Below are 27,073 nucleotides of genomic sequence, written 5' to 3' on the forward strand. Positions count from 1 at the left end.
GCCACGACCAGTCTGACGGGGCTCATGCTTTTAACAGTAGCTTGGTGGAGTAGACTCATTTAGACCAATATAATCATTAGGTTTTAGCCAGGTTTCAGTCAAGCAGAGTACATCAAAACTATTATCTATGATCATTTCATTTACAATAATTGCTTTGGGTGAGAGTGATCTAACGTTTAGGAGCCCAAACTTTAAAAATTGTTTTTGTTCATTTATTTGACATTTTTCTGGTTTAGTCATGATCAGATTTTTTTCTAGATCCTGCATTCAATTTATATTTTGACCTCACTATTCGGGGAACAGACAGTCTTTATAGATTGGACAGCACAAGTACTTCTATCATTTAAGTGGGTAGAACACAAGTCATCAGGGCAGTTATTTGAGATTTGACTTACTAGTCACTCGAGATTTTTAAACTCCCACGAAGCTTCACAAATCATGTTCCTGAATAGTGAGGCGTACTATGCGTTAATTGGATTTTAACTGTTAGCGTATAAGGCAAAAATGAAGGAAGCTGTAATAGCGTCCTATTACAGCTTACAGCAAACATATTGTGTGTCTAATGAGTGGTATAACATTCTCTTGCACAAGCTAAAATAGAGTTTGTAGATATTTTAAGTCGACAGACATAACCTCTCTAGAGATAGACGGATACAGAGCGAGAAGAGTATGTAGTCAGTTCTTGGCAAGAAGGTCGAGAGAGCGCAATGGATGCAAGTTTGTATGTTTATAAGAAAGAGAGAGTAGTGTCTATGTGTTTATAAAAGGCTACATTAATGGCTATTCTCTCTTCAAACCCTCTCTTGAATAATTCATCCTCATTTTGATTCACATTCTGCCAAAAGTTAACATGGTCATTAACGTTCTGTGATTCAGCTTATCCTCTGTCCCTGCCTGTATTATTCCCATCAATTCATCTCAATGTCTCGAGGTGTTAGCTAGCAGATTGCAGCTCCATTAACTTAAATCTCTCTCTGTCTCTCTATTTCTCTCCGTCCTCTTCCAGATTTCGTCTATCCATGCTCGCTCGTCATTAATCCGTTTTCGCATCTTCATATTTGGTTTGATGGAGGACTGAGAAAGTGTGCGTGGACCCCCTGAGTTCTGTTTGTGCTGACTCAACACACATTCACTTATAATTCAGACTCCTGTCACAGACTGATTCGCAGAGGTTGGGATTTCATCTAATTGCATTGTGGGGCCCCCTGCGACGGTTCTGCGGATGGGCAGGGCCGCTCTGTGCTTTCAGGGACTCCCTCATCAGCAGAAAAAATGATGGGCGGTACGACGGGAAGGGAGGGGGAGGCGTGGTGCAGTCGGGACCGAAGTGTCTCTGTGGGAGAACAAAGTGTAATTAAAAGACTCTTAATGGATCTATTAATGAATGAAACATCCAGGAGCCCGTCTGAGTGTGTCTATGTGTGTGCACTCAGCATCTGCTAACACCACTTCAATTTCATATGGTTTCTGCATGGATGAATACGCAAGAGTACATTCTCCAACGCTATTACAGCTTCCTTAATTTTTGCCTTACGCTAACAGTTAAAATCCAATTAACGCATAGCATGCCTCACTATTCAGGAACATGATTTGTGAAGCTTCGTGGGAGTTTAAAAATCTCGAGTCACCCTTTTTCACATCTGTTTGGTTTTATCTTACAGTTTTTCTTGGAGAAGTTATGGAGTGTTGTGGTAAGCAATATTGTTTCAGAGGTTTATGTCAATTTTCTGTTCCTTCTAATTCAGACTGAAGAATTATGTTATTAATGAAACACTGGTCACACTTTAGTTTTAGAACCAATTCTCACTATTGACTACACCCTTTGCCTCAATAAACTCCTAATTAATTAGTAAGGTAGTTGTTATTTTTAGGTATGGGTGGGATTACGGGATCTAAAATATAGTCATGCAGAATAAGCCATTAATATGTGGTTTATAAATTCTAATAAACAGCCAATATGCTAGTAATATGCATGCTATATAACACAGCGTCTGAAATATGAATGACTTTTTTACTGCAGGTCACACTGCCATTGTTCCTAATATGTTCTTAAGCTTTGATTTGCCATATAAATGTTAAATGGATTTTGCATTAGATTTGTTTGTATTATCCCTTTGGCAAATAGTTTTATATGAAATGAAATAGAAATTTAATTAAATAGAAAACTTTTGTAAAATTATAAACATCTTTACTGTCACTTTTGATCAATTTAATGCATCCTTGCTAAATTAAAAAAAAAAAAAAAATGTAAAAAAAAAAATCACACTGTTGCTGTTTAATTCTTATTTGAGGGATATTGTAATATTGGCTCTATATCACTGATGGTGGCGTAATATTTTGGATTTTATTTTATTATTTCATTGGACTGGGGAGCATTCGGGGTTATAGAAAAATGTGTGACAGCTGTGAAGGACACCACTCTGTACAGGATATTGATTAGAAAGAAACATAATTCTTAATATAACCAATTTGAATGTATTTTAATCACTGGTTAGAGCCAGAGGTGGATTTAGAGTGAATAAATCAGATTTTTAGGGAACAACAAGAGGGTCTGTTTATTCCTATGCTGCAGCTGAAAAATACTTTACAAAGTAAAGCAAAATAAAAATCTTCACTTCTAAATTAACATGAAGAACAAGTTCATGTTGTTAATGTTATTGGAAATCTACCTTTCTCCCTCTTTTTTTCTTTCACTGAAAAAAGCACTTTTTTACCCACACTAACTAAATCCTCTGGGATAAAGTCAGGCAATTAGTTGTGTTTTGTCCAGAATTTTAAGACTGTAGTTATTTCATTGATAAGCCTCATTATCATTACATACAGTCAGGAGCCAGCCTTTAAGAAGCTGCCAGGCATTTTCTAACGGGGTTTCCAGATCCCCTCAAGGATACACTTAAGGAAAGCCCTTACCCCGTGTAGTCTGGAGAGATTTGTGTGTGGAATACCTGGCAACCCAGATTCCGCATTACCGCAGTGAATCAATGCAAATGTGGCAGCAATGAATGAATCACCTTTGAGGAGAGTGTGAATGAGAGCGAGAGAGATAGAGGATGGTGGTCACAGGGGGAAAACTCTGCAAGTGTGTGTGTGTGTGTGTGTGTGTGTGTGTGTGTGTGTGTGTGTGTGTGTGTGTGTGTGTGTGTGTGTGTGTGTGTGTGTGTGTGTGTGTGTGTGTGTGTGTGTGTGTGTCTCTCATCATGTATAAATGAGAACAAGTAGTGTACATAAAAGCAATGCCGACGCATCACAAGGTTGAACATGAATCACGTCTTCATGTGATAACAGATTCATCAAGAGTGATCAAATTAAGCAACGATGTCCTTACCTTCTCACATATCACACACACATATATTACTGTATGTCATCTATAGCATTGCAGCTTGTCCTGAAGATTGATTTTATTCAGAGATAGATCTGAGTGTGTGCACATGTCAGTTTTTGTTGATTTCCCTCTATTGCATCAGCATGCTCGTTTTTATAAGAAATAATTGCTAATTTAGTCTACATTTTTTTAATTAAATATCATATCAATGACTTGATCACTTCAGCCCACTAGTTCAAATGCTTTGTAGTACATCACAATTGTGTTTCTGATGTCAAAGTTTGTGATAATTGCAATAAATGAACTCATTGTGGCTGAACAAACGAGTGAAAAGAGGGATAAGGTGTGTTGTTTTCAGGCTGCTAATGGGACCAAAGAGAAGAATAAGGAACAGATTAGATTAATTAAGGAGTATTGACTCATGAGATTAGGCTGAGGGCGTATGGTGTGTAAGATATGATTACAGACTGACCTACAGTGAGAAAGGAAAAGGTCAAGATGAGCAGATGACCTCAGGGGAAAAAGGCAAGGAGAGTGAAAGGTAAAAGATATTAGAGGTCAGGAGAGAGGTTTTTGTTGTGTTTTCCGGTACAATTTTCTTAACATCCTTTAAAATATATAAATTTGCTTATGTAAGAATAAAATGTAAGAAAATTTCTAAAAAAAAAATATACAATACAATTCAAACGGTTGAGGGTATTTTTAAAAGTGTTAGATTTATAAATGTGACAACTATTGACATTTTAACATTAAAGTATGTATGCACATACATACATACATGAATGCATATAAATATATAAGTGAGATTTTTCAATATTTTGAAAGAAGTCTCTTGTGCCCACCAAGGCTGCATTTAATTGATCACAGATACAATAAGAATAGTGAAACGTATGGACTGTTGTGAAACATTATTACAATTTTTGAGAGAGATTTTTTTAGAAAGGTTTTTTTGTTTTCCGGTACAAATTTCTAAACATCCTTTAAAAAATAAATTTACTACCAAATTTTTTTGGAAAAAGAGACTTTATATATTCTATACAATACCATTCAAACAATTATGTTGGATTTTGAAAAGAAAAGCATTAGATTGGTCTAATTGGAGAGTAGATGACATTTTAAAATCAAATCATACACACGCACACATGCGCATGCATGCATATAAATATTTTGGTGAGAGTTTTTTTTATTTTTTTTTAAGTTTTTGAAAAAGTCTCTTATGCTCACAAAAGTTTCATTTATTTAATCAGAAATACGATAAAAACAGTGAAACTATTGTGAAACATTACAATTATACAGTTATATTACAATTTAGAAAATAACTTTTCTATATTAATACATTTTAATACATCAACTTCATTTAATGTCATTTAAAAGTCTTTACTTTCACTTTTCATCAGTTTAATGCATCACTGTAATTTTCACTTTTCATCAATTTAATGCATTAATGCAAGTATTAAAATGTATTGACCCTAAACCTTTGAATGGTAGTCTATACTGCAGAATAAATAATGTTATAAATATATATATTTTTTTTTTTTGTAAGGATATATAAAAATTTCAAGTCGAGCTTTATCAAGTCAAGATCATATGTGACCCTGGACCACAAAACCAGTTGTACGTAGCACGTGTATATTTGTAGCAATATCCAAAAATACATTGTATGGGTCAAGATTATAGATTTTTCTTTTATGCCAAAAATCATTAGGATATTAAGCAGAGATCATGTTCCATGAAGATATTTTGTAAATTTCCTACCGTAAATATATCAAAACTTCATTTTTGATTAGTAATATGCATTGCTAAGGACTTAATTTGGACAGCTTTAAAGGCAATTTAAAGTGTAAGTGCTGTGGTTCTTCTGCAGTGATGGTTGTCCAGTGCAGGTGAAGTGGCAGGAGGGGGCCAGAACGCTTTGGGTCTCCTGTCGCCGTGGTGATGCCGGCTGCTTGGGATGATGCCGTCGCATTCTGACATCTCCGGCTGCCTGCCCAGCATGTCGTGAGCAAGTCCTAATTTAGAACGTCAGAATTAATCCATACACACAATCATTAGAGTGGAACATTTTGCACAACTAAACTCTAAAGCTACAACACAAAAGCACATTTCTTGCTCAGCACACCTATGTGAAGAATACCTCAAATTGTGCCACTTATTAAAAATAATCTGTTTAACTTCAATTGTAGCTGGAGGGTTCGAGATGTGCTCTCCCGTGCTTTACCATGGTTCAGTAAACAACCACCTAGAAACTCCCCCAGAGCTCCAAGATCTTGCACAAAACACAAAATCACCACATCATGGCGGGACATTTTGCACAGGCAGGTACCAGTAGTCAACATTTGAAGTGGATCAAAAAAGTTAATCAAAGTTGTCCTAAGACAAGAATGCATTTTGGTTTTAGGGCAACTTTGATGAAAGGTTTTGATCCACTTCAAATGTTGACTAGTGTAGAACGAGGCATCAGTTTACTGTCGGGGATTTGTCGAATCACGTCGTGCCCCCATCCAGTGTAGACGGTATCATTATAATGGGTTCTATTGCCTTCTGTCGCATTGCATCCCACTGCACGCGTCCAGTGTAGGCAGTGTGGGAATGTTCTCGGAACTATGGCTAACGTTCCCTTAACATATAGTATTGCTTAAATAATTGACGTTTTGAATGTTGGGTACATTTAGAAATATGCAAAACATTATTAAAACATTCTTTTGTTGGCTGGGTGCACGCATTAGAAAATGTAAAATCTAGTCTTAAAACTGACATTTGTAAGTGTTTATCCCTGGATTAGAGGCAAGACATGTTAGTCAACCTGAAATAGTATTGCTGCATGTGAATGAAGGACTGAGTAAATGAAAGTGAAGGGAGGAACAAATACGCAGGCCGGCTGTTTTCTTGCTTTTATGACTTCTGACATCACCACCAGCGAGAGAGAGAGAGAGAGAGAGAGAGAGAGACATACATACACACACAAAAGTATTGTAATGTAAAAAAAATCCAGTTTTCATACTATAAATTACAATAAAACAGTAATAAAATTAATTTGTACAGTGGCATTTAAAACGATATATTTAAATTTTTGTGTTTAATATCCATTATTTAGACAAAATATTGTAGAATTTTAATATAGCTCATTATTTTAGATAATGCATTACATAATTATAAAATAATGTTCATAAACTGTAGTAGTGTTCAAAAGTTAGGGGTCAGTTATCATTTTAATTAGCAAGCACATTAAACTGATCAAAATTGACCTTGAGGAAAAGTGGAAATGTTACAAAGATTTAAAAAAAATGCTGTTCTATTAATCTTTGCAATTAATCAAATGTAATTAATCAAATTTATATATATAATATATATATGCTGAAATTTCTGCATGTATATTGAAATAGAAAATTGTTATTTTAAATTGCAATAATATTTCACAATAGTACAGTTTTTACTGTATTTTTGATTAAATAAATGCAGTCTCAGTGAGCATCTCATCAAAACCTAAACTTTTGAATAGTAGTGTGTGTAAAGATAAACTTTACTTTCATTATTTTAGGCAACCACTTTTTTTTACCAAAAATAATGGTGCAAAATAATTATTAAAGTTTCAAATCATTTTTTTTGAAAGTTACATTCAAGCTCAAAAAACAGAGGGCATTTAAAATGGCTTTAAGCTTTTGGAGTCACACACACAATTATCTAACATTAGAGGAAAAAGTGGAAAGTAATGCACATACACACACACAGCAGACTGTCTCAGACAAGAGATGTGTGTGTATGCAGCGGTAATGGTCATTAACTAATGCATGGTGGGAGTGTGTAAGGCAAAGAGAGCTTTGGGTCAGAAGGCACTGACGCAAATACTCACACCAGACCAGCCCTCTATCATCACATCATCTGTCTCTGTCACGCTGCGTGCCAGCATGACCAGACACACATACACGAAAAGCCATTGCAGTTACACAAGCAACGGAGTGCTGGTGTGTAAACCTTCTGTAGCATCTACAGTAATGTATAAAGCACAAGTGGTGCAAGGACAGATGGAGATATCTGGGTTGTTGTGTCCTGAGATGAATGTTCAGTGAGCCTTTTACCTCTGAATGAATCGAAAGAGAGACGAAACGATGCCTGGATTAGTTTTGTTAAGCCCTGTTCGCACTGGCAGAGATTTTATCACTGGAGGTCGCCAAGTCGCTGTTGGTCACTAGTTTGTTTTTGTGGAGTTGGATGGATGCCCAAACATGATTGGTGGGCTGTGTACCGAAAATGTTGAGAATTTGATGGCAAAGAAGGAGGAGGATAAGGTTGTATTTTGGAATTGCTAAAATTGCAATAGAGGCATATATAAAAACAGAAATGCATAATGCATGAATGTAACTACAATATCAACAATCTCTGACACAGTTTTCCACACATTTTTGAATCTACTGCTCCATGTAGACAGAGGCAAATCATTAAGAGTGACATCGTAGAGTAAATGTTACTTGAAAAGTAACATTTGCTTTTCTGCTTAAAATATTAACAGTATCATTCATCATCTCTTTCTTTCTTTCTTTCTTTCTTTCGTTCTTTCTGTCTTTTTCAGTGATGTCTTATCTTTTCCTCTCATCTCTTTCTTGTGTTATTCTCACTTTGTTCTCTGGTGGCAGCTGCTCTTCTTCTCCATCTCTCCCCTTCCCTGCATTCTCTCATCCCGCTATCGGCAGGCCTCAGACATGTCCCAGCTCTTTTAGACAAATTATTAAGCTTTACAGAGGAAAAAAGGCCCATTAGTCTGACTTTAATTAATCCCAAACTGCACATTCCTGTCTGTTGTGACTTCTGTGTATGTATGTTTTTCTTGACATTTCCCTGCATTGACATCCATTGACAGAAAGACTGATAAATAGAATGAATGAACAATGGAATCTCACAATGGATGGATGGATGGATAGATAGAGATAGATATGGATGAATGATGGATAGAGATGGATGGCTGGAAAAAAACAGTACAATGATCTAACAATGGATGGATGGATAGAGATGGATTTAAATGGATGTAGAAAATGATGCGGTGATCTAACGATAGATGGATGGATGAATTTTTGATGATTTGAATGAATGGATAGAATGATACAGTGATCTCACCATGATAGATAGGGAGGAATGAATGGATAGTTGATCGAAAGTAGTTAGATAGATTTGAATGGATGAATAGAATGATACAATGATCTAACGATGGATGGATGGATGGATGTATAGAGATAGATATGGATGAATGATGGATAGAGATGGATGGTGGGAAAAACAGTACAAAGATATAATGATGGATGGAATAATACAATCCATCTAACGATGGATGGATGGATGGAGATAGATTTAAATGGATGAATAGATGGGGTAGATTTGAATGGATGGATAGAACGATAATATGATCTAACCAGGATAGAGAGATAGAGATGGATGGATAGTTGATCAACAGTTGATAGATAGATTTGAATGGATGGATAGAATGATACAATGATCTAACGATAGATAGATAGATAGATAGATAGATAGATAGATGGATGGATGGATGGATGGATGGATGGATGGATGGATCTGAGTTTGGGTCAGTTGTTTGGTGAGAAATGTAAGAGTGGATGGATGGATGGATGGATGGATGGATGGATGGATCTGAGTTTGGGTCAGTTGTTTGGTGAGAAATGTAAGAGTTGTTCCCAGGGCAAGTGATTGATTGTCCAGATAAATATTGTCATTATAGCCTTGGCTAGCTCTGCCCCGCCCCCCTTCATTACTCACAGTCACATTAGGCCGCAGGGAGCGTCCACTGTAATTTTATGCACTTTAGCCCAATACGTCCTCTGAATATGAAGCATGCACTTGTACACTCCTGTTAGCTCGGCACAGACAATATTGTGCTTGACAAGTATGTTTTTGTAATTTTATGCAAAACAAGTAGTCTGCAGGTTTTTAATATGAAGAGGCAGTTGAGAGGAATCAGAATTATGTTTATAAGATGATCTGATTCATATGCTTTTAGTTTTGCTGAGTGGGACTGTTTTGTTGAATTTTAACTGTATTTGTTGTACATTTAAATAGCTTCTGACCATTATAGAGTTATTCATCTATTAGTAGTTCAGCATTACACATTTGTGCAGTGAAGATTTTAACTCTTAATAGGATTTCTTACAAAGTTATTTTGCTTCTAGCATTGAAATGTGCAATAACTACCACAAGGTTTGGGGTCTGTAAGATTTTTTATTTTTATTTTTTATAAAGTCTCATGCTCACCAAGGCTAAAATGTCATTTATTCCTGTGATTAATATTAATAATATTATTAATATTCCTGTGAATAATTCCAGACTTCAGTGTCACATGATCCTTCAGAAATCATTCTAATATGCTTATTTGGTGCTCAAGAAACATTTCTTATTTTTATCAGTGTTTTAGTATTTTTGTGGAAACAGTTTTCAAAAGAACATATATTTCAGGATTCTTAGATGAATAGAAAGTAAAAAAAAAAACAGCATTTATACTGTTTTTACTTTTATAACAATGTAAAAGCCTATATTGGAACTTTGGTCAATTTAATGCATTCTTACATTCTTACTTTAAATATAAGTATTAATTTCTTACAAAAATTACTGAAACTGTAAGTACTGATAAAATGGCATTTCTTAGTCAGCACAAAAAACAGGCTTTTTATTTCTAAGGGTCAGAGAAACGAAATGATCATCCAAAACTGTAAAATATGTCTGTTTTTGGCACAAACATATTGTAGGTGGATTTCAAGAAAAAAAGATTTTTTAAAAACCCATGATATGACCCCTTAAATGTGCTCACATGCTGGATAATAAATGCAGTCTTATTTTTGTTTGTATCTCTCTTCGTCTCTCGCCTCCCCTCTCCCTTTCTTGCTCCAAATGAAATATGGCAGTGCAGGAGCCAGACTTTTGTTAGGATCTGTTGTGCCTGAAAGCTTTATCGATGCTTTGCGTGAAGTATGAGAGTCTTCCTCTTTTATTTAGCGTGTGAATGTCTTCCAATAAAATAACTGTGTCATAACTTCTGCCCACTCTCTTGTTCTCCCTCCGTAACACTCGTTCACTTTTTTCTCCCCCTTGGGAAGGCGACGACTCCATCTCCAGCTGATTGGTTGATGTATGGTATTATTCAGAGAGATGCAAAACCACATAACTCACCATGACGGGGCTTATAGGAGCGATAGTGAGGCATAGAGAGGAAAAGGAGATCTCTAACCAGATGATGTCCCCGGTGGGCCAATGTGTCTGTGTAACTTTTGTTGAAGCCTGGGCTCTTGGCAGACTGGCATCCCTGAGCTCACGCACTCAAACGCACATCAATATCACCCATCAGGAGTGCCCTTCACACCCTCTGTCCCCGGAGATGGGTTTTATGGTTATGCAGTGCAGACTGAAGACAGAGAGGGCTTGTGTATCAGCACCGCTCTGTGTGTGGCTTTCAAAGCGTGTCACGGCAGCACTACTAAAGAGGCTGACAAAGACTGATCTGCGGGGAATTTCCTACACAACCTGAATCAACCGAGTCGGAGGAGATGAAGGAAATGTGCCTTAACACGGCAGAATATGTGGGTTTAATCTGTGAATATCGTTATTGGCCGCCTCTTTGCTTTGTCTGGAGCCTTTATTGCGAAGGCGCACACATATTTCTTTCCCAGCTTCTGTGAGCGGTGATTTGTCTGTGGACTGTGGCGGTGGCAGCCAGACACTGTGCCATGTAGCTGAATGTTAAAACTGTAGTTTGGCCCCTCAGGGCCTCACCTTCAAAACTGATCAATGGACACTAGCAAATAGAGGCCTGCAGAGAGAAAGACCAAACTATTTCTGCAGTGTTTTACATAGAGGGAGTGCTGAGAGGAAATGGGAGAGGCACACAAAGTGAGCATTTGGGAATAAAGAGTGAAAAAAGAGTGAAAAAAAAGTTTGGGGTCGGTAAGATTTTTCTTATGCTCACCAAGGCTGCATTTATTTGATCAAAAATACAGTAAAAACAGTAATATTGTGAAATATTATTACAATTTATAATAACTGTTTTCTATTTTAATGCATTCTAAAATGTCATTTACTCGTGATGGCAAAGCTGAATTTAATTTTTGTAAATATTTTTCTAATATAGTATTATTTAGTATATATTATTTGCAATTTTTCTTTCTCTAGACTCTAGGCTCTGGATGGCTGCTGCAACAATAGACATTTTACCTGTCATCTGTGCTTTTAATGGGATCGCTTAATATTTAAAAAGCAGCCTGTGTTTACACTTAAAATCCACCTCAAAAAAAGCTGTGTGTTATTTTTGTAGTAAGTTTTGTTGAGGGTAGTTAGATAACACCATTTGCTCACATTTAATATGCCTTTGCTTTTACTTTATTCACTTCAGATTTTCCGACACAGTGCACTTTAAAGTTAATATTATTAATAATGTTAAAAATATGATTTCTATAAATGTGCCTGTTTAGTTACTATTAGTCATTAAGCAACTGTATGCACACCCAAAGCTGTTGGTTTCCTACATAGTAAAGCATATATTTTAATATACATGCTTTAGCACAGTGACATCTCACAATATTCCTGTTCTATTACCAGTGTCCCACTTGTGTTGTTTTACACAGATCTCCAGCAGACTGCTAGGCACATCCCTTACCAGCGGTTATAGTTCATTTGATTATCTATCACCTCCCTTCTCCTTCAAAAACCCATAAAACCATAATATATTTTATTTGGTTTTTTTAATTTTTAGTAAACTTTCTAAAGCAGAGCAGAGAGCCTTCTCTTAGCAGATAGCCCAAAATGTCCCTTAAAAAATTACTATGGAAGTACCATGGTACAGTGGCATCAGGCACCGTGGTACAATGATACTGAATGATTATTACCATATTGTAATATAATATTTAAAGGGATAGTTCACACAAACACACACAAATAATTTACTCACCCATGTCGTTCCAAATTTGTATGACTTTCCTGCTTCTGCAGAACACAACATAAGTTATTTTGAATTCCGCTGACTTTGATTTGTATGGTCAAAAAATATAATGGAAGTCAATGGGAATCTAAACTGTTTTTCTTCAAAATATCTTCTTTTGTAAATTGTGTTCCACAGGAGAAGAAAAAAAATCACAGGTTTGAAATGATATGAGGGTGAGTAAACAATGACAGAATTTATTTTGGAGTGGACTATCACTTATAAGGTACAGTTTTATGCAATACATTTGAACAATTGCTCTGTTTTGCATCTCTTTCTAGAATGAGTTTAGATTATGTTATAGCAGTTCACTGAACTCTTTTGTGTAGTTTGTTTTGTTGGTGCTGTAAACTCTAAGAAAAGGAGATAAAAGACAGAGAAGCCCTGAATGTTTTGTTCCTGTTATTACACTACAGTCCATTGTCCAGTACAGACAGAAACAACTTATTATCTTCCTAATGTGCTTTGTAAACATGGATGCTTGTATTTGAGTTTGTTTGAGGTAAGCTGTAAAATTAAAGATGTATCGACTGGTTTGTGCTTGTTAGTGTGTGTGTGTAAAGTGAGCATTTGGGAATAAAGAGTGAAAAAAGAGTGAAAAAAAAGTTTGGGGTCGGTAAGATTTTTCTTATGCTCACCAAGGCTGCATTTATTTGATCAAAAATACAGTAAAAACAGTAATATTGTGAAATATTATTACAATTTATAATAACTGTTTTCTATTTTAATGCATTCTAAAATGTCATTTACTCGTGATGGCAAAGCTGAATTTAATTTTTGTAAATATTTTTCTAATATAGTATTATTTAGTATATATTATTTGCAATTTTTCTTTCTCTAGACTCTAGGCTCTGGATGGCTGCTGCAACAATAGACATTTTACCTGTCATCTGTGCTTTTAATGGGATCGCTTAATATTTAAAAAGCAGCCTGTGTTTACACTTAAAATCCACCTCAAAAAAAGCTGTGTGTTATTTTTGTAGTAAGTTTTGTTGAGGGTAGTTAGATAACACCATTTGCTCACATTTAATATGCCTTTGCTTTTACTTTATTCACTTCAGATTTTCCGACACAGTGCACTTTAAAGTTAATATTATTAATAATGTTAAAAATATGATTTCTATAAATGTGCCTGTTTAGTTACTATTAGTCATTAAGCAACTGTATGCACACCCAAAGCTGTTGGTTTCCTACATAGTAAAGCATATATTTTAATATACATGCTTTAGCACAGTGACATCTCACAATATTCCTGTTCTATTACCAGTGTCCCACTTGTGTTGTTTTACACAGATCTCCAGCAGACTGCTAGGCACATCCCTTACCAGCGGTTATAGTTCATTTGATTATCTATCACCTCCCTTCTCCTTCAAAAACCCATAAAACCATAATATATTTTATTTGGTTTTTTTAATTTTTAGTAAACTTTCTAAAGCAGAGCAGAGAGCCTTCTCTTAGCAGATAGCCCAAAATGTCCCTTAAAAAATTACTATGGAAGTACCATGGTACAGTGGCATCAGGCACCGTGGTACAATGATACTGAATGATTATTACCATATTGTAATATAATATTTAAAGGGATAGTTCACACAAACACACACAAATAATTTACTCACCCATGTCGTTCCAAATTTGTATGACTTTCCTGCTTCTGCAGAACACAACATAAGTTATTTTGAATTCCGCTGACTTTGATTTGTATGGTCAAAAAATATAATGGAAGTCAATGGGAATCTAAACTGTTTTTCTTCAAAATATCTTCTTTTGTAAATTGTGTTCCACAGGAGAAGAAAAAAAATCACAGGTTTGAAATGATATGAGGGTGAGTAAACAATGACAGAATTTATTTTGGAGTGGACTATCACTTATAAGGTACAGTTTTATGCAATACATTTGAACAATTGCTCTGTTTTGCATCTCTTTCTAGAATGAGTTTAGATTATGTTATAGCAGTTCACTGAACTCTTTTGTGTAGTTTGTTTTGTTGGTGCTGTAAACTCTAAGAAAAGGAGATAAAAGACAGAGAAGCCCTGAATGTTTTGTTCCTGTTATTACACTACAGTCCATTGTCCAGTACAGACAGAAACAACTTATTATCTTCCTAATGTGCTTTGTAAACATGGATGCTTGTATTTGAGTTTGTTTGAGGTAAGCTGTAAAATTAAAGATGTATCGACTGGTTTGTGCTTGTTAGTGTGTGTGTGTGTCTTCCTTAATTCAGGCATCCTGATATAACCTTCACTGTTGTAGCACCAGCATGTATTCTTGATGCATTGAGATTTCCTTTTCTAGCATAGGCACAACATGTCTAATGAAATATTATCTCTCTTTTTCTCAGAGCCTCAGCTGAAAGGTATCGTCACACGTCTGTATTGTCGGCATGGCTTCTACCTGCAAATGTTACCCGATGGCACCTTGGACGGCACAAAGGACGAAAACAGCTCCTTCTGTAAGTGCGTGCTCAGAGATATGTGGGTGTGTGCGTCTGTGCGTGCGCTCAAATCTTTTTCGAACACATGTTTTAAGAGCTTTAAAAAATCCTGTTAACCTTACCTGAACTCACTATCACATTACAACCCACAGATTATAATGGGAAACAAACATCATAGTGTGTGTCTGTTCCTGTGGTGTATAATGCCTTGCCCTCCTCACAGCAGTATAAACCAGCATCCGCATCAGCCAGATATGTGCAATGTCCTTTTCACAGCATGTTCAGGAGATTTTTTTGTTCAGAGGTTGCTCTATCATAGCCCAGGAGACCTAATGGAGACCAGGCTTGGGCAATCATTATATCGTTCTATCTATCTATCTGTCTATCTGTCTGTCTGTCTATAGATAGATAGATAGATAGATAGATAGTATATATCTATCGTTCTATCATTCTATCTATCATATCTATCATTCTATCATTATATCGTGCTATCATTATATCTTTATATCAGTCTATCATTTTTCTATCAGTCTGTCATTCTATCTATCTATCTATCTATCTATCTATCTATCTATCCATATGGCTTTTTTTTTCAAAACTTTCAAAGGCATTTTTAAGCAAATATTTAACACTGTCTTGACAAAAATGTTTCTTAGAATTTCAGTTATTTCAATTCTACCTTACCTTGAAATTTGAATTGAAGGTCTGAATTCAAAATCATTTCAAATTCAGGAACATCACTGATATTTGATTGCAGTTTTGGCATCTTGGAAAATCTGAGCACAGTTAAAGATATTTTTGAGATCTCTTCTGAAACTCCAGAAGAAGCACATGTGAGATGACTCTGCTCTTTTTCTCATAAGAAAACGTGTGAAGGGAGAGGCATCAGGAAAAGGTCTCAGTTTGCTCTTTGTTTAATTTCATTGCTGCAGAAGAGAATAATGTATTAATGATATCTCATCTGCTGCTTTTCATTTCCTAATGTACCTAATGTTCCGGTCCTAATGTACAGTATGGGCTCTCCTAAAATATGCAGCACTCTCCTCATAAATTACATGTTCCCCTCGTGAGACGCCTTTCTGAGCACAGCCAAACAGATGCCCTGTAATGTCTTTTTAATATGGGAACGTAATAAACAAAACAAAACAGTCAAATCCCACAAGGTTTTTTCCACTTTTTACTGCAGACGTCTTGAAATCCTTCCAGTGGCAAAACTGTTATGTCAGTCGATAAAAGGATTTTCGTAAGTGTTTCCATCCATAAATCTTGCATAAAAGTCATTTAACAGTGCCTTGTCGGTTAATTCGGTGCAGGTGAGGTGTGTGTCAGATATTGTGTAAGTGTGTGTTCGCTGTAGTGGGTTTGACAGAAGGGGACCATCTGAGAACAGCTGTGTGGTTTGTGTTGGAGACAGTGCGAAAGTTAAATAACTTTTTTATAGAGCTACTTAAAAGGTGAAAGAAAAAGAAATCAAGCGGCAGAGCTGTATGATTGCTGTCTAGACTTTATGGTTGTTATATACGGATTGTGCACTGAGGTGAGAGAAAGGTGAAATTGCTATGTTAACTGACGTACAGTTTGCTTTGCTTCCTGAAATTAGGACTGAACCCGTTTTGGAGAAAGGCTGTGTGTGGGTCAGGATTTGTCTACATTAAGACATAGCCATCGCTAGACCTTATTTAGAGAGGCTACATCCCTGCATTTTAAACTCATACCTAAAGGTTCACAAATTAAATTTCTGTCAACATTTACTCATCCTCACATCGTTACCTGTATAACATTCTTCTATGGAACATAAAAGAAGGTGTGTTTTGACGAATGATTCAGCATTTTTTGGTCCATTGAGTAGAAGTCAGTGGGTGCAAATTACCATTTGACCTTACCAGTTATCATTGGATGGAAAAGAAAATGAAACATTCTTTACTGTTTTTACAATTGCTAGGACACATTTCTTAGGTCACTTTTTTTATGGAGGAATGACTTGATTTGAGACATGTAGAAGTGTTTTAGTAGACTTTTGGATGTGAAATTTCCAACCAAGAAGAGGTTTGAAAAAGTGACTTAAATATTGAGATATGTGGCTTAGTGATTGTTTAAAAAATATATTATTTGAAGGTTTTATATTCCATTTAGCATTTGACCCCATCGATTTTCATTGTATTAAAAAAAAAACACAAAAAGAAGGTCATAAAGGTTTAGAACAACATGAGTATGAGTAAACAATGACACAATTTCTTCAAAGCATATCAGTACCATCTTGGTTATCGGTTGTTATTAAAGTTTTTTTTATTTTTTATTGTATCAGCCAATATTGAACACGCATGAATAAAGTTTCCAACAGTGGATTTTAGCAGCAGTGCCATAGAAGAACAATTTTGGGTTCTCCAAAGAACCTTTCAGTTAACAGTTCTTAAAAGAACAATTTTTTCTTAGTGTGAAGAACATTTGAATAATCTAAAGAACATTTTGTGCACTTGAAAGGTTCTATGTTAAAGCTACTTATTTTTTAAAAGTTAACATTTAATTGTGCATGCTCATTCCTCTATTTTGAAGTGGGTGTTCACATTTGCTGTGTAACAGGATCAAGAAAGAGTAGAGAATTGACAGTCCTCTGCTACACACATCCATCTCTCTCTCTCTCTTTCTCTCTCTGTCAGTCTCTTTGACTGAGGTCAGATGTTAGAGGTGTGCCCTCTCATTAGCAGTGAGGGGGTCTTGGTGAAGCTGCTCTTTATGCACCACACTGCGGCGTATGCTAATTAGTCCCAAAATACGGCCAAATCAGCAAGGAGAGAGAATAAATAATTAACATGCTCTGATTCATATCTGGAACCCCTCTGTTATAATGATATACAACTCCATCATTAAACAGACAAACAACTTGATCCATCCTGATAGACTCCTTTGGAAACTTCCATGGTTGGTTAGCATGTACAGCAACAGTTTACTAAGTGACGAGGCAGTCCAGCTCAAGATCACAATGGAGAAAATCTCTAGTTTGTGTCTCACACATTCCCATCATGCACCTCTCTGATCTTTACACTGGCCTCAGAACCAGGCCTGACCTGACTGAAAGCTTTCGTAAAAACTCAGTTTGCATGCATAAGCTCCAGCAAACATGCTCAGTAATTGTGAACAAGGTTAGTAATCTCTGTGATCCTTTCTCTCTTCAGAATGGGGGTTCATGTTCATGTTCTCCAATTCACCTGCTTTAAGATACAGAACAACACTTTTCTTTAATTTTTTCAAGCAAACTTTGTAGTTCTACACAGATTAGCACCAGGTCCCCAGATGGCACAGTGCTTGTCCCGGCAGTTCCTAGCAAAGCCAAAAGAACAGCTGCTATGGCAGTGATAGGTGTTCCATCACAGAGCTTGTGCCCCCTTGGAGGGAAGGGTATGCAGCCTGACGGACTGGCACTCCTGCTTTCATTTTCATCTTCACTGGAACCACAAGTTGATTATGTAATGTCTTAATGAGCAAAACGGGAGAGGAATGATGAGACGCTTGCTGTATGTGTGTGTGTGTGTGTGTGTGTGTGTGCTCTCCTCACCTTCAGCCAATGAACATCTTGAGCTGATCACGCATTTCACCCTTGCTCAAGTACTTGCACTTGAAAAGATACGAGAGAGAGAGAGAGAGAGAGAGAGAGAGAGAGAGAGAAAGAGTCAGGTGGAGTTGGTTTCTTTGCAACTAAATTTGATTCCTTATTACAGCATTTTTCTACTTTTTGCCTCACCTTCTACTGGCCTCAGAGGCCACATAGACACTGCAAAGTTTTGGGAGGAATAACAGCATGTAAATATAGGAGTGATTCCTCTTCATTATTGTTCTTTGTGTGGGTGGAATGCTATGAAAAACTGTATATCTACATATGCAACTTTATTTCTTGCAATATTAACATTGCAACAGCAATTTTTTTTTAAATCTCAAAATGTTTATTTATATCTCGCAATGTGACTTATCTTCTACTTGATTTCTCATAGTTGCAACTTTATTTCTAGTAATTGTGACTTTATATCTCAGCACTGTGACTTTTATTTCTAATTTCAAACTTTTTCTCACAAATACTTTTTTGTTTACTCTGAGGTGGAAACTGATCCCTGAGCCAGTTTGGAAACAAGAAATATATGAATGGCATCTAAATATCAATTTTGATGAAGGTAGTGTGTGAATGGTGCTATTTATATTGTCATGCACTGTGTCAGAGTGAACGACGGAGACATAGATTAGAATAAACAGTCTTTAATGAATCCACACAAGGGGCAATCCAAACCAGGAACGGGAGAAGACACACGTGCATCACACTGTTAGACCCAACAAAGACAGAACTGGAACACAGACTGGAACTTAAATACATGGGGTAATGAGGACAATTGGCAAGAATCACATGAAATCACATGCACCCAGGCCGCAGCCATAACAGCGACCCACGGTGGAGCCGGGAGGAGCCATGGTGGAGGAAGAGCTGACGACTCCAGGGGGCTGACCGACAGCGGCGGAGCAGGTGGTGGAGGAGCCCGAGGCAGAGACGGAGAGCCAATGAGCCAGGACGACGGGGAGGATCCGAAGGGCCAAGGCGGAGCAGATGGCTCAGGCGACCGAGGCAGAGGCGGGGGATCCGGAATGCCGCGGTGGAGCCAGAGCGACAGAGGGCCGAGAAGGAGCCGAAGGGAAGGAGGAGCCTGACAGAGCCGGAGGGACGAGGCACAGCCAGAGGAGGGGAGTCCCGAGGCGACGGATGGTCGACAACAGACCAAGACAGAGCCGGAGGGACGAGGGAGCCTGGCGGAGCCAGTGGACTGCCGGGCCACAGCGGAGAGGAGGGAGCTAGGAGCCATGGTGGCGCCGCTGGGTCGATGGGCCGAGGTGGAGTCTGGGACTCAGAGGCTGGAGGCGGCAGCAAGGGATCCTCCAGCCATTCAGACGATGGAGACTGGCAGATCCGCGGTACAAGCACCGAACAGATGGTGGGCTGAGTGTGAGCAGAGGGGCTGCCAGACGACAGCGGTGGAGGATGCAGGAGCATGAGGGTGGGTGGGCATTTCTGAGCCTCCGGGCTCTCAGGGCTGTAAACTTTCCCTGGGCCGATATTGGGAACGGAAGCCCTCTCTGTGTTGGACTCAGGGACAGGAGCTCTCTCTGGGCCTAATTCAGGAACAGGAGCCCTCTCTGGGCTAAACTCGGGAACTGAGGTTCTCCCTGGGTCATACGTGGGAACCGCAGCCCTCTTTGGGCTGGACGTGGAAACAGGAGCCCTCCCTGGGCTGGACATGGAAACAGGAGCCCTCTCTGGGCTGAACTCAGGAACAGAAGCCCTCTCTCGACTCTGGTCAGGGGCTGGAGCCATCACTTGACTCTGGTCAGGGTCTAGAGCCATCTCTCGACTCTGGTCAGGGGCTAGAGCCAACAGTCCTTTCCTCCTCATTCTCCTCTTTTGGACTGAGGTGAAGGAGATAGCTGCTGTCATCATAGGGCTTGGGAGTGATTCGGCCGGCGGGCCAGACTTGGGAATAGTAGCCCTCTCTGGGCTTGACGTGGGGACAGGACTGACAGAGGGCTCCGACGAAGGAGGGAGGAGAGGGGGCAGGTCAGCATATACATCCAAAACCTCTCCTTCTAAGTCCAGCAGTCCCAGATCCACATTATGCTCACCCTCAGCCATAGTGCAGGGGGCAGAGCTCCCCTCCGCGTTCTCGCTGTCCACGGCATTCTCCCTCGTGGCAGGTGATGTAGCCGGCTCTTGCACCTGGTCTGAGGTCATCAGCAGCTCCGGCTCCAGAGCAGCGATCCTCAGCTCTGTCGCTCCATGCACCGATGGCTCGTCAGTCGCGGCGGGCTTGGGCTCTCCGTCATCGGTGGGCTCTGGCTTTGGCTCTGTGCAGTGGGCTGATGGTGGGCTGGGCTCTGGGTCCGGAGTGGAATTGGTGAGATCATCCTTGGAACAGACGGTGAACGGAGATCCGTTTCTCGCCCGGATCCACTCACAAAGGTGGCAAAATCTGCTCGAGGGCCATCTTCGGATGACGGTGCACTGCATGCTGGGTTCAGCCTGTCGTCATAGAATGCGCAGAGCGCGTCGTCCGGGTAGCTGGTAAGAAGGAGGATTTCCAGAAACAATCTGGTATGGACCTCGAGCGATCTCTCCCCCTGCTCCAGCAGTAGGAGGAGATATCCTGGATGGGAGAAGGGGTTGAAGGGATCCATAGGAGACAAACGGGAGAAAAAAAAAAACACTGAACAAAACACGGAAACAAAATGGAGGGGAAACGCAGCTAAGTTTTACTTTTTGTCGGTCGGGTTTTCTGTCACGCAGTGTGTCGGAGTAAACGACAGAGACGTAGATTAGAATAAACAGTCTTTAATAAATCCACACAAGGGGCAATCCAAACCAGGAACGGGAGAAGACACATGTACATCACACTGTTTGACCCGACAAAGACAGAACGCACAGACTAGGACTTAAATACATGGGGTAATGACGACAATTGACAAGACACACCTGAATCACATGAAACCAATCAAACAAGGAAGAAACTGGGTCACGGAGCACATGGGGAGGGAAAACACACCAAAACAGGTCCATAATCCTGACATATATACGAAACGAAAGAAAACAAAATCAGGGCGTCACGAAGGAAGAAAAAAACAAAATTACAAATTATTCAAAACAAAATACCAAACAGAAAACAAACAAATAAACGAACGAACAAACAAACAAACAAACAAACAAACAAATATACACTAATATGCATTTTTTTGTTTGTTTTTGAAAGAAAAAAAGAATACCTTGACAAAACAAAATTACAAAAAAAAAATATAACAAAAAAGATTAAAAATTATAACGGTTTTCACAAAAAAATATTAAGCAGCACAACTGTTTAAACATTAATAATAATAAATAATAATTAAATGTTTCTTGAGCATGAAATCAGCAGCAATCATTAGAATGATTTCTGTAAGATCACAAATAAAAAACACTATTGTATATTTAATTTGTAATAATATTTCCCAATTGTACTGCTTTTGACCAAATAAATGTACAAATATATTGAAATTATATGTACTATTATATATTTTATTTAAATTATATTTATACTATACTATTTAGTATTATTTTTATATGGAGCATATAGATCTCAGAAGAGGAGTGACAACTGCAGTGTGTATATGGCCAGAGGGAGATAAAGAGCAGGCACGTGCACAGGTAGGGCTCAACCTGTGCAGAGCACATGCCCTTTTTTGTCCTTACACTCCGAAGTGCCCTTTTTTTTATTTATTTTTTTTTATTCAATAAATCAATGCTATTGGTCACCCTTTACGTCTGTCTGTCTGTTTTACAAATATATTTAGCGAATGAAAGGTATTAAAAAAAAGAGTTTGTGACTAAATCTTGTTGGATCCGCTCAAACTGTCAGTCAAAGCTCATAACTCCGCCCCCTGTCTTGACTGACTGAGTGCAGTGAACTGAAGTTCCACAGCAGAGCAGCAGAACGTCTTGCAAGGGTAAATAAATAACTTCTTGTAGCAAGGGGCCCAGTTGTAGTGACTACGCCACCCCGGACTACCGGGGAAAATAACCCAAATAAGGGCACGCAAATACGTTCCACATGAAAAGAGCAAGAGGCGTGAATCTCAGTACAAACAATCTTTTATTAAGGCTAAAAGAATTGGCTGATATTAATTTAAAACCCACAGCCGGCACACACCAATGTCATAGGTCAAAAAAAGAAAAACAGAAAACATCCAAATAATAATAATGCTGTAGAAAGCGGAGTCTTCCTATATAAGAAGCGGGTGAATGTAACAGCACCAGGTATGCAAAAGAGAAAATCACACCCACAAGATTCACTGCAAATAGTAACACAGCAATAGTGACACACACGAAAATGGCCACCCCGAGTGAAATAATATCCGTGGTGCTGTCAAAACCCGACCCGCTCCCGGAAGCACTCCACTCCTACAAACAAAAGAAAAAGAAAACATCACATTAAAAATAAACCACAAATTGAAGGTCCATATTCACAACAAACGAAACGAAAGAAAACAAAATCAACTTTTGAAAGAGGAGTCACGAAGGAAAAAAAAACAAAATTACAAATTACTCAAAACAAAATACCAAACAGAAAACAAACAAATAAACGAACAAACATCAAGCCCACTTGAATACTAGACATGGACGTAATTAAACTCCCAAAAGCAGCAGCGTGGCTCGAACAATGCAGAATAGGAAACGAGCTGTATTAATTACCACTTCCGCTCAACCTATACTATGTCCAAAACACACACACACAGCACAATTATAACTACAATAAAACATCCGAGGTTTTTTAGCTATTAGAGCGATTTACCTACCCGTTAATACGATGGTGTAATGCTCATGACAACAGATCTAAGGATCATACAACAACAACCTCTTTAAAGGCTCCCCTTTAAAAGGTGACAGCGACAACAGCTGGTGCTATGACCTGGGCTACGTTACACTGCGAGGCCACAATCAATGGGAGCCATGAAGGCACACCACACTGAAACACAAAAACTCATATTAAGCTGAACACAATTTCCCCCAGCTTCCCAAACGTCATTAACTTACCTGAGAGCCAACAACGCACCGCACCCAGTATATCTCAGCAGCCTAACAACACACTAAAGAGGTACAGATCGCACAAATCACTAAATAACACTCCAACCAGACAGTTAAGCTAAATGGCTAAAAACACCTACCTTGGAAGGCCACAACAGGAAGGAAGGGGCGGGCTTTCGACCATGACACACAGCAAGAGGCAGAACCAACCAACTTATATACCCTAACCGGGCGATCGCTCATTGGCCACATAATTAATAATGGTGACGTTTTAGCAACATCACTACATTGGGAGTCTGGCACAGGATCATTTGACAAAACCGAGCCAATAAAATTCCCAACCGAGCTGTGACTCTGCAGCACGGTGGGCACTAGTTTTCCGATTGCACAGAATTAGAGGCCTGCCGACCCCCCACAGTGGAATACGGAGTGCGCTGGGGAGCCCGCTCCCCATCACACTCTCTTGCAAAATGACCTGGCTTTTGACACCTTCCACAAATCACAAGACCACTGTGAGACACTCGACTACGCATATCTGAACCTTGCCATCGAGCAAAGTTTTGCGTAAGCAGATTTATTTGCTCTTACTGTGCTCTTAGTATTTCTTTTAACTCACCCAATTCAGACCGTGGGGGCAAACTACGAGCCCCCACCCACGAATCCCCCTGAACAGCATACTGAATGCCACGTGCTAAAGGGACGGATAAACTTCGGGCCCTAGCACCCCCTGGCATCCCCTCCTGCTCCCATCGAAGGGCCTCACTTCGCACATCTAACAATGTGGAATTTGGTTGTCGACGCACCAGCTGTTTAAGTTCCCATATCAATGTGCTGTCATTTACGTGTTCAACGAATTGGTCTCGAAGTACCGTTTCAGCATTTACCATAACATTCGATGACTGTTGCTTAACCCTCTCCAGGAGGCCCATCAAGGCGAGGGAAAACTCCAAAAGCGTTTCCCCCTCTTGCTGCTTCCGGGAAAAGAAAGCTTCCTGCAGAGCTACATGTGACAATGAACATCCATACAACTCACGCAGTGCTTTAATAACTTTCTCAGGATCTCCACGCACCTCATCTGACCTATATCGTATCTCTTCTCGCGCCTCTCCTTCCAAATTATCAAAGAGAAAGAAGGCCTGATCTGCAGGGGATAAATAACGAGCACGCATACATGCTCTAGCTTCTTCAACCCATTCATTTATACCAACCCCAGATTTTCCACTAAACTTTGGACACCTCCGATCTCTCGGCACGAATACAAACCTATCAGTTACTGACTAGTTTTCCGATGGCGCAGAATTAGAGGCCTGCAGACCCCCCACAGTGGCATACGGAGTGCGCTGGGGAGCCCGCTCCCCATCACACTCTCTTGCAAAATGACCTGGCTTTTGACACCTTCTACAAATTACAGGACCACTGCGAGGGACTCAACCACGCATGTCTGAACCTTGCCATTGAGCAAAGTTTTGCGTAAGCCGATTTATCTGCTCTTGCTGTGCTCTCAGCATTTCTTTTAACTCACCCAATTCAGACCGCTGGGGCGAACTACGAGCCCCCACCCACGAATCCCCCTGAACAACATACTGAATGCCACGTGCTAAAGGGACGGATAAACTTCGGGCCCTAGCACCCCCTGGCATCCCCTCCTGCTCCCATCGAAGGGCCTCACTTCGCACATCTAACAATGTGGAATTTGGTTGTCGACGCACCAGCTGTTTAAGTTCCCATCTCAATGTGCTGTCATTTACGTGTTCAACGAATTGGTCTCGAAATACCGTTTCAGCATTTACCATAACATTCGATGACTGTTGCTTAACCCTCTCCAGGAGGCCCATCAAGGCGAGGGAAAACTCCAAAAGCGTTTCCCCCTCTTGCTGCTTCCGGGAAAAGAAAGCTTCCTGCAGAGCTACATGTGACAATGAACATCCATACAACTCACGCAGTGCTTTAATAACTTTCTCAGGATCTCCACGCACCTCATCTAACCTATATCGTATCTCTTCTCGCGCCTCTCCTTCCAAATTATAAAAGAGAAAGAAGGCCTGATCTGCAGGGGATAAATAACGAGCACGCATACATGCTCTAGCTTCTTCAACCCATTTATTTATACCCACCCCAGATTTTCCACTAAACTTTGGACACCTCCGATCTCTCGGCACGAATACAAACCTATCAGTTACTGGGACACTAGTACTAGTCGATGGTGGAGGTATCGTTAATCCCACCATCGCAGGAGTACTAGGCCCATCAACACTAACCTCTCGTGAAGCCCTTTCCTGACGCAACTTCTCATTGTCCGCTCTAAGTTGAGCCACAAGCTCTTTAAGTTCCTGCAGTTCTCCATCCATTATAAAATATAAAAATGTATATATTTTTTTCCCTTTTTTTTTTTTTAAATACAAAAAATTAACCATTAAAAGGAGCCAAATCGAAAAACTGCAGTCTCCAAGGCACACGCTGCTGCTTTAGACCTAAAGAAAAAAAACAGAGAAAGAGAGGTAAGATGCACACAAAATCTTACAAAATACAGAATTTCACGCCTCCGCTGAATATTCTGTGGATAATCCTGCCGACTGCGCCACTTGTAGCAAGGGGCCCAGTTGTAGTGACTACGCCACCCCGGACTACCGGGGAAAATAACCCAAATAAGGGCACGCAAATACGTTCCACATGAAAAGAGCAGCACATGCCCCTCAAAAGGTCTGTGCACGGCCCTGATAAAGAGAGAGAGTGATTCTAAAAGAGCAAGATTCTGGCATCTTTTTTGGCACACAGAAAAGGTTAACCAAAGAGAACAAGACAGCAGTGAGAAAGAAAAGATGGTGTGAGGCCAGTGTCTAGACAAAAAAAAAACATAACTGAAAGTTAAACAAAGGCAAAAGACAAACCTGTTAGTGAGGTAATGCATCTGTGGAATTAGTTTTATCCTGTAAATGTCCATCTGGTCATAGACATTTTTCAGAAGCATCTTGCAGATATGGTCAACTAGAGATAAAACATACAGCAGATATAATTTCCTCAGCACAGCCCCCTCAAGAACACTTACACGCTCAGAAAGTTTTACTAATGTCATACTAACATTTAATGACTTCCCTTCAACCCGCCCAGGAGGGAAGGAGAAGAATGGAGTAGGGGAAAGAAAAAAAAAGGAAGAGGGAGAAACTCTGAAGGTCTTTAACAGACAGCGAGATGTCAGAGCTGTTGACAGTGTACTAACACAATGTGCTGAGGCTTATTGAAAAAAGAAAGAAAAAATTCTCCATAATAGAGAGAGAGGATGAACGACAGGCAAGTTTTATGCCCTGACCCTTATCCCATAATGCCAAGCACAGATGGACTTTGACAGAGGCAGACCTAAGGTTGTCATCCATTTCTTTGTGTCTCCAAAAGTCACCAAGGCAATAAATAAAGATTGACAGTCAGTCTTTGTAGTGATGCTTCAGGGTGACAAGACACAACATGTAAACACACAAACGCTCATACACACTGAGGCAAGTGCATAACTTGATGTTGAAAGTTTTTATTTTCTAGCGGAAACGTATTTCATTATGGTAACGAGCAAATGTTGTTTAATGGCTCAAGGTGTTTAATTGTCTTTGGATGATCATTAATTGATACTGAGAACCACAGTTAAAAGCTTGGTAAAGTTAGTTCTGCTGTCACTAGTAGATTTTATGCTAATTTGAAAGATCCCATCTAATCAAAACCAGTTTTACTACTTGTATTATGAATATTGCTTATAGCTTGTCATCTGAATCGTAATTTGAT

The 27,073-nt window shown here is 39.1% G+C and overlaps 1 protein-coding gene and 1 long non-coding RNA gene across 2 annotated transcripts in view; one reads left to right on the top strand and one right to left on the bottom strand.

Moving 5' to 3' along the window:
• Positions 1 to 27,073, top strand: part of LOC107664286 (fibroblast growth factor 11-like) — a 74,184-nt gene that overhangs the window by 31,078 nt on the left and 16,033 nt on the right. The window contains exon 2 of the mRNA XM_016454809.1: positions 14,629 to 14,739. Coding sequence (XP_016310295.1) covers positions 14,629 to 14,739 — 111 coding nt within the window. The remainder of the gene's footprint in view (positions 1 to 14,628; positions 14,740 to 27,073) is intronic.
• LOC107664287 (uncharacterized) lies at positions 23,022 to 23,585 on the bottom strand. Its single transcript, XR_001631445.1, has 3 exons — positions 23,446 to 23,585; positions 23,315 to 23,367; positions 23,022 to 23,246 (listed from the first exon to the last, which is right to left on the bottom strand). It is a non-coding gene; the product is annotated as an uncharacterized LOC107664287 (long non-coding RNA).

The sequence above is a fragment of the Sinocyclocheilus anshuiensis genome, unplaced genomic scaffold, assembly GCF_001515605.1.
Source record: "Sinocyclocheilus anshuiensis isolate Anshui unplaced genomic scaffold, SAMN03320099.WGS_v1.1 scaffold99, whole genome shotgun sequence".
Classification (NCBI taxonomy): domain Eukaryota; kingdom Metazoa; phylum Chordata; class Actinopteri; order Cypriniformes; family Cyprinidae; genus Sinocyclocheilus; species Sinocyclocheilus anshuiensis.